The sequence below is a fragment of the Hibiscus syriacus genome, unplaced genomic scaffold (genome assembly GCF_006381635.1).
Source record: "Hibiscus syriacus cultivar Baekdansim isolate YM2019G1 unplaced genomic scaffold, ASM638163v2 tig00004111_pilon, whole genome shotgun sequence".
NCBI classification, from domain to species: Eukaryota; Viridiplantae; Streptophyta; class Magnoliopsida; order Malvales; family Malvaceae; genus Hibiscus; species Hibiscus syriacus.
Genome location: NW_024062000.1, coordinates 764,464 through 773,058, shown reverse-complemented (window position 1 = coordinate 773,058; position 8,595 = coordinate 764,464). Strand labels below are relative to the sequence as shown.

Sequence of the window (8,595 nt, the reverse complement as noted above, 5' to 3'; positions counted from 1 at the left end):
AAAACGTCTCCAAATTCAATATAAAGATCTTAGATCAATTTAAAAGCAGTAAATACTCTTTCAATGCATCAGACTACTTGTTAACATTTAGATAGAACCAAGCACTCCCATAAAATAAATAAGTATCAAAGAATTAGATACCTCGTCTGGTCCTGCAGTGAAGAAATATATGAGATTAATAGCGGAGAAACCAGTCTTGATGATCTTTGGAAGAGCACTGTGATCAAAAAAATCCTCAGCATCATATATATACAATAAGAAAAAGAAAAAAAGTTTCAGGTCAAACATCAAAGCACCAAATCATACTTTGACATTTCAAACTAAAAGCATTATAAACCCATAAAACAAAAGACATCCTTTTTCAACTAACCTTTGCACCTTGTTTTCCTCACAATATTTTGCAGCTTCTGCAGGTTCCATATCAGTAAGGTTTCTCTCAAACACACCGCTAAAAGGTATGATAGGTTCACCACCATGTTCTTGAACCCTGTAAAAGATAAAACAATTCTCATTCCAATTGAAAATAAACAAACCTTGATAAAATTTTATAAGTATGATAAATTAAAAGCAAAAGGATGGTTTGCCAACACTAGGAGCTGCTTAAACCCTGTTTAGATTTAAGCCTTTTGGTTAAATGTATTTTCTAACACCCTAATAAATCTAAGATCTGTTGTGCATTATTTGAGTTTGTATTACTCTTGTTATGGTATGTGAGTTTTTGTAGAGGCTCTATGGCCTGCACCTATATATGATCTGGTTGTTACTTTTAAGTAGGTTTTAGATTATAGATTACTGGGATTAAGGACCATTAATTTTTTATATTTCTTCCCCTGTTTCTCCCTCTCTTATACTTTTCTATCAATTTCCTACGGTTTTTCCCAGTTCCCCCAAATTTTTGGTGAATCTCGAGCTTCTTCTTTACCCAATCCTTTCCTACTTCAATAAAAGCCAATATACAACCTAAACATTGGAATATGCCAGGAAACATTGGGCAAAATAACAGAAAACAGTGTCATCTTATCTCACTATGTTTCTTGGCATTATATAGAACACGCACATGTGAACCCCAACCTCCGAGACACATACACAAAAGGAGAGAGCATACCAAGCATGAATCTTCGGTAAGAACTTGTTCTTTTTTCTTTGGTAATCTTTCTCAGTCATGTTAACCTGAACATTAAATTAAATAATATGTCAACAACATTAAGCAAAAAGGAATTGCAAAAAGATAAGGCAGCTAGAAATAACAACAGTCTCTAAAGCAAACAAATCTCAGGTCTTCTACTTAGGAATACTTCTGTAAATCTACAGTAAGTATACAATACGAACCCATATTTAACTCTGAAAATTGACAAGGTATCCAGACATCTAGTCTATACCATTACTCATTAGATCATTTAGATAGTAATAGGAAAATCTGGTCACAGATTTTTATACATAAATCAGAGATAAAGCAAGCAAAAAACCATAAAAGATAGCAGCACACCTTACTTAACAGATGACAAGAACATATCACACATACAGCGATAAGAAATGGAAAATAAAGACATTGTTAAGTAAAATAGAAGGAACACCAACCAAATAAGCAACCGGCTTGGCACTAAGCAATTGAAAAGTATTTAAAATCTCAATATCAGCTGCTTTCCAGTCCCCTAGACGAACATCTTTTCCATCTTCAATCCATGCCTTAACCTGTAATTTAACAAGCAAGATCACTTTTTGGCATTAGTATTTCTCCACCATTAGCAAACTTTGCTCTAAAGCATAAGCTCATAGACAATGAATGTGATAATCTGATTAAATCCATACTTGACTGAGCTATAATAGTCTTTACAAGTTACCATCAAAAACAAAATTGGATAAAATGTAGATTTTAGGTTCAGTGACAATTAGTCTTTACCGGCGACTTTTAACAACCACCATAGTCATGGTCTACAGTATTTGAACTTCTGACCACTATTTTTTATGTTAACTCACGGTCTTGGGTGTTTAATTGGGGCTCATCTTTTAGGTTGTGGGCCTAAGGCCATGAACCTTAAATGAGGACCTAGCAACTTTCGGGTCATGATCTCTGGTGATCTTAAATTCTGGAGTAAATGTTGTTGCTAAAAGTTGGAACTCTCAGATCAAAGCACCACCATAAAGACAACACTAAAGGGCATAGAAGAATAATTGTACTACCAGAATGTACATAGACTAAAGGGACATTGAAGAATAATGAGATAATCTCCTCTATTTACAATACATAAGCAGCATCAACAGATAAGCGGTAATAAAAAATCAGACCCACAGCCACAAGAATGACATAGATAAGATGAGACGTGCAGAAAAAGTAAAAGATCAAATGTTCAAAACCCTACCCTTTGACACACTTCAAGCTCTATTTTTAACTGCTTGTCATTACTCCTCTTCATGCTCTTCTCAAGATCTTCTATCTTCCTTTCCATAAATTCAACATCCTAAAGAAAATGAAGTTAAAAAGTAATTAGCATATAAAGGTCCTATCAGGTTCTTAAATGTTGAAGTGCAATTATAGAAAAACTATTATATAGGTAAAGGAAATCACAATGAAGCAACGACAGGATTGCATTAGTAACAAGGAAACAGCATACATACCATGTGAAATCTTTACATGATGCCATAATTTAAATTTCAAAACAAAAAATATATATTTTAGCTTTCTCCAAAGCTTAAAACCCCCATAAATATAATGAATAAGAAGATGATAGACATTAGGAAAAAAACAAAATCCAATCAAATTCATGACACGCACGCAAGGGACAAGCGTAATGTGTACATGTGCTAATCTTTTTAATTCAAATTTCATCTTCAAGCTTGTAAAATGAAGTGTTGTCAAGGTGCAAAACATACTCTAGGTGCTAGAAGCTTTATATTGCCTCAGGCGCTAGACACAGAAGAAAGGGTTAGCCAAGTGAAGTGAAGTGCAATAGAGTTTTTGTATGTGTATTTTGTAAAGCTTAAGGTACATAACAAACTCTAATGCATGGTCTAGTCTATCTCCAAGACATTAAATTATTATTGGTCAATGTCATGCCCTTATGGTTCATGTCGATAGTTGAATATTAAAAAATTCAGAAGCATAAGTTCAATACCGTTTATTTCTTACCAGTAAAGATACATCTAATGAAATGAGTAGGGAAAAGGAAATTAAATAGAACAATCAGGTGAGCAATGGTAAGCACATGCCTTAAAAACAATGGTAACATGTGTTTCTTAATCTTCCAATTTCAAATGAAAAACAGACTAGCTGTATTAATCAAAGCTCAAATACCTATTGCAAGAATATTAGAATTCAAGAACTAACCTTCAACCGTAACTCAGCACTAATAGTCTCTAAATCTCTTACAGGATCAACAGAATCATCAACGTGGATGATATCTGAATCTTCAAATGCACCTGTAGGGTTGAGTGCAAAAGTTAGGATTCCAAAGAAATAATTCTTACACCAAAAGCACACAATAACTAAAAAAAATGGCTTTAAATAACCTCAAACTTATATGTAAATAGAAATACATAAACCATTTAATAACTTTAACAATCCTTTGTTGTAAAAGCAAAATCAATATTCCTCAAGGAAAAGGTTTCCAACTCGAAAGGCTAGGCATCTTACGTAAAACATGAAAAATGCCATCAACTGCACGGATGTGAGACAAGAAGTTGTTGCCCAATCCTTGGCCTTCATGGGCACCTCTAACCAGTCCGGCGATATCATGAATTTCTAAGAAAGCTGAAACCTGTTGCATCGAAACTTCTCTGTTTTAGACAGAAACAAGCTAAGAAAACAATAGTGAGCTCAATATCAGCATTTTACATTAAAAATGGCTAAAACACTAACAAAGGCCCTGAACAATTTCAGTTTTCTTAAGTAAGCCCCAATACTTAAATTGTACTTAAATAAGCCTTTAGGAAAGGTTGTCTTATATTAAGGGTTAATTTAAGTATAAATTAAAAGCTAAGGACTTACTTGGATATAATAACATTGCAGCGGCTTAAGTGCAAGTAATGCTAATTTTATGCAAAGACGGGCGAAACAAAGCAGAAAACAGACCTCACTTTTGGGCTTGAACAATTGGCAAAGCCATTCGAATCGCTCGTCGGGGACATTAACTCGGGCTTCATTTGGCTCAATTGTACAAAAGGGGAAATTCTCAGCAGGAATTGAAAGCTTAGTAAGCGTGTTGAAAAGAGTAGATTTTCCCACATTAGGCAATCCAACCTGCAAGTGAAGAAGCGATATTTACAAGATGAAAAACTTTAGCTTCAAGAAAAGAAAAGAAAAATGAAGTTGAAAGATGAAAGTTACGATTCCGATCTTGAGGTGAGAAGAGAATCGGCCAAGGATCGGCCTCTCGGCTGGTGCTTCCTTGGATTTAGCTGCTTTCGGAGGCATTGCTTTTAGGGTTTGGAACAGAGCTGATGCGACGTAGAAGCAGAGTGCTGAGTTTATGTTTGTTTTTTTCCTTCTGGGGAAGGGGGCTTGCGTAACTAGGAAACCTTTCTTATACTCGGTTCAAACCCTAGTCCCGGTTCACTCAGAGCATCCATTGTTGGAGAAACATTCTTGTGCATGTTATACCAGCCCAATTACAAAGGCTCAAAGCCCAAAGTACTACACAGCTTCTACAATTTTTATAGGTATTTAAATCTAGGGTAAAGTATACAAATGGTTCCTCGATTATAGGATGATACTTTTTTAGTCCCTCAACTATTAAAAAATATAAAATAATCTTTTTAACTATAGGGTGTTGCTTTGTTGAATCTCCAATTATTAAAAGTTACAAATGATTACCTAACTATTTAGTATGTTCCAAACTCATCATTTTCTGTTAAAAATTGATGGCAATCTGTGTTAACTTGATGACTGAGATATGATAAAATTCTGATCCCATAATCTAAAAAATATTATATCTCAGTCAACATGTTAACATCAAGCTCATACTATTTTCAATTTTTTAACTAAAAATGACGCTTTGAAATATACTAAATAGTCAGGTGACCATTTTGTAACTTTTAATAGTCGAGAGACTCAACCAAAGTATCACCCTATAGTCGAGGGACTATTTGTGAACTTTACCCTTAAATCTAATATTTTTCTCATTTTGATCTTTTTGCATTATTGGTCTCTATTTTTCTTTCATCGTCGACATTAAAGTGGTCGAAATTTTTATTTTTATTTAATTTTGATTCTTATTAGTATCATTGTTTCTGTTTTTCTGTTCTTGATATTAAAGTCGTCTACAACTGTTCATAATTTTGATAAAATTATTAATAACTATCGATATTATTTTTACCGAGTAGAGAACAATTTTATTAACATTGTCAACTTTGACAATTATTGCTTAAGATGACACGTTTATTTTAATTAATTTCTCAAATTTTTAAAACTTCTAATTTTTTTTATTAATCTTATTATTTCCTAAATAAGCCAACCCACGCGTCAAATATCATCCTCTTTCTCTCCTTCACCGTATATTTACTTGTATATATTCCTCATAATCCACCACACATTGATATGGACCGGGCCAATAAAATTAAGGATCTCCGGAAAGAGAGAAGAAAACAAATTGACAAACTAAATTACCAAATAATTTCGAATAAAAAGGTGGTTCAATGCATATGTTTTATATTCAATGTCATTGACAGCACAACAAGCATCAAATGGTATCAAAACCTACACACAAACCAAGCAAATTATAAAGACCACCTAGCAGCAGCACATCAACGTATAACTATATATAGTATAATGAAGTGGATGGGCCCTTTCTCACAGCGACATGGACAATGATTTTACAACCACCTAATTTCCCCTCTCTCTTATTGAATAACCCTCCTTGACAAGTACTGTTTAACGATAAATTTGGCTGAACCCAAAGCTCAAGAAGAAGTTACAGTCTTGGGAGATGAGGCTGGGTTGAAAGCTTCTTGCTCGGCACAAGTTAGCTCATCGTGCAGCCCTGCCTGCTCTCGCCCGACACCCAGCAGATCAAGGTAATAGAGGTAATGGGAGATAATGGTGTTCATCGGATTGATATCGCCCTGCCCACGAGTGTATTCTCCGTAAAGAACGTTCATAGTGGTACCAAAAGTATTACCCCGCTTGGCCAATGTGTCGTTCTTGGTTGGTTTCCAGTTGCCGACAAAAATGTCTTGAGCTGAAGGTTGGTTCTTCTTGATTGGGGTCATCCACCTCCAAATGGCAGCCTGGAAAGCAATAGTTGCATTCTGCTCGAGATACTCGGGATGGTGCAACAAATCAACTTTTATACCATCCCCGGCAGCTCCGTAGCTGTAATTCCTATGATTACACAGCCACCGGAAACACTCAGCAGTCAAAGACTATTAATACAAACATTTATCATCCCCGCAACCTAGGGGAAACATCCTATTTTACACAAATACACATATATATACACCCAACAAGTGTCCCAAAAGATGCAGGTAATCTTAAAGGCCGTAAACACTGAAACAGCAGCACATAGTTCATGCTGACAACAATAGGTGCAGATGTACATGAACAGACATATTATGTTACTGGGACTCGAGTGTAACTGTCAACAAAAGTATGTTGATTTTTTTTCCAAGGTTTATGTCTTTGGAGATTTATTGGAGGAAGGATTATATCTCCATGCCCATGTCCGGATATAAAATTTTTGAATATTTGAAATAGTGATTTTTATTCAATTCGAAAAAAATCAGATTGGATGTCTGGATTCGGATATAAAATTTAATTTGATAAAAAATAATTTTAATTTTTTAATTTAATGTAACTTATTTTTTTGGTTGAATCAGGTACAATGGGTCGCCTAGCTGCCCATTCTATCAGCAATTAACAACTCCTGGCTTCTTGGGTTAGTTTTTCAGAAAAATTATGTCTTCATGATACTTCCATATCTGCTTGACAATGAAGTCTACGAGGCTGTTAGCCTCTCTAAGTATATGTTTCAACTCTACTTCCCAATTTTTCTTTAAGAGTTTCTCTATGTGTGTAATATGGTAAGTTTTATGTGCTCAGATAGCTTCTTTGTTATCGGATCCAAAACCACTTTTCTTTCTCTCCTAATCCAAGCCATATTTAATGTAACTTATTTAATACCTCTACTATTATATATATATATATATATATATATATATATAATTACTAGCACATAATAAATAATTAAATGATTTAATTTTTATTGGGTTAGAGCTTTAATGGATTAGTGAGTTAGTTATTTATTATGATAAATGTTATCTAAAATCTGCCTAATTTGTTTTCAGTTTTTTTATAATCCAAAACTAAAATTTATCATATTCGATTATCCAACAAAAAATCATATATCCTATCGAATTATCCAAAAATAAAAAAATGATATCCAAATTTTTAGATAGAATCGGTCAAATCAGATATTTTTACACACCATTAATGACAATAGGGCGAGCCTGGCTTTACTTTTGGTATAATTATAAATTTAACCTGCCATGCTTACATTTTGTCTATTTAACTCCAATATTTTGGGTAAAGTACATTTAGAGGCCACTAAACTATCATCAAATATTTTCTTGATCGCTTAACTTTTCAAAATTACAACATAATCATTAGAATTTTCAAACAGGTATAAAATAATTATTAAATAATCATTAAATTTTACAAAAATATTATAAATTTATCAAACTTTTATAACTATTATAACATCACAAAAATCATTTTATAATAATTTGATAAAGTTAATAATCATTTTATGTTTTGTTATTATTTTAATGACTAAAACAATCATTTTAATATAATTCAGTAATCTTTGATGTGTTTTATTTTGTCTTTTTTTCATGATTACCTTTAACCTTTCAAATATAATTGAATTTTTATTCTTAAATAAAAATATTGACTAAAACATTAATTTTAACATTGTTGACATGACATTAAAAATGTATACATACTACATTTACAAATTAAATTTGAACATTAAGTAAAATATTTTTCTTAAATTTTAACGACATTGCCAATTATTTAGTATGTTAGATCCGAAATGTATATATGGAATATATACATACACATATTTATAACTATATTCACATAGTTTTAAATATGTTGTGCATCATATTCAACATCAATATATTAAAATGGTGCGGTTGATACAAATATCAATAACTTCAAGAATTAATTAAAATGTTTCAAAAAAATTTAAATTAATTTAAAATCCCTATAATCCATCGAGTATATCAAATAAAAAATTCATGCTTTATTTTTAATGAAGCTAAAATGTAGAAAGTAAAATGTATAAGAAGTTAATAACTTATGTTTAACTGATTTTTATTATTATTAAAATTTTAAAATTGATAATTGAATTTACTAATCAACTATAAAATATTTAATTAACATAATCTAATAATAATAAAAATGGGTTAAATTTAATAATATTTATAAAATTTAAAAAATCAATAATAAAAAGTTATTTAAATATAAATAAGTGATATTTAATATAATTAAATAAAGTTTCAGATAAACTACATGTTTTAATACTTAAATTATTGCTTTTGTTCTGTTTTGATACATAAACTTTAGTTTTTTTAAATCATACATAACGTTCAGTTTAAGTT

General features: G+C 31.9%; 2 protein-coding genes across 2 annotated transcripts; both read right to left on the bottom strand.

The window, feature by feature from the left end:
* Positions 1-87: 87 nt before the first annotated feature.
* LOC120190708 (obg-like ATPase 1) lies at positions 88-4,485 on the bottom strand. Its single transcript, XM_039193756.1, has 9 exons — positions 4,325-4,485; positions 4,070-4,237; positions 3,632-3,755; positions 3,326-3,417; positions 2,361-2,459; positions 1,579-1,692; positions 1,106-1,170; positions 371-487; positions 88-217 (listed from the first exon to the last, which is right to left on the bottom strand). Exons 1-9 carry the CDS (start codon positions 4,409-4,411, stop codon positions 88-90), a joined length of 996 nt encoding a protein of 331 aa, XP_039049687.1. The 5' UTR covers positions 4,412-4,485.
* Positions 4,486-5,646: 1,161 nt separating this feature from the next.
* Positions 5,647-6,505, bottom strand: LOC120190698 (chitinase-like protein 1). Its single transcript, XM_039193752.1, has 2 exons — positions 6,440-6,505; positions 5,647-6,357 (listed from the first exon to the last, which is right to left on the bottom strand). The coding sequence occupies exons 1-2, from the start codon at positions 6,503-6,505 to the stop codon at positions 5,896-5,898; spliced, it is 528 nt and encodes a 175-aa protein (XP_039049683.1). The 3' UTR covers positions 5,647-5,895.
* Positions 6,506-8,595: the final 2,090 nt, after the last annotated feature.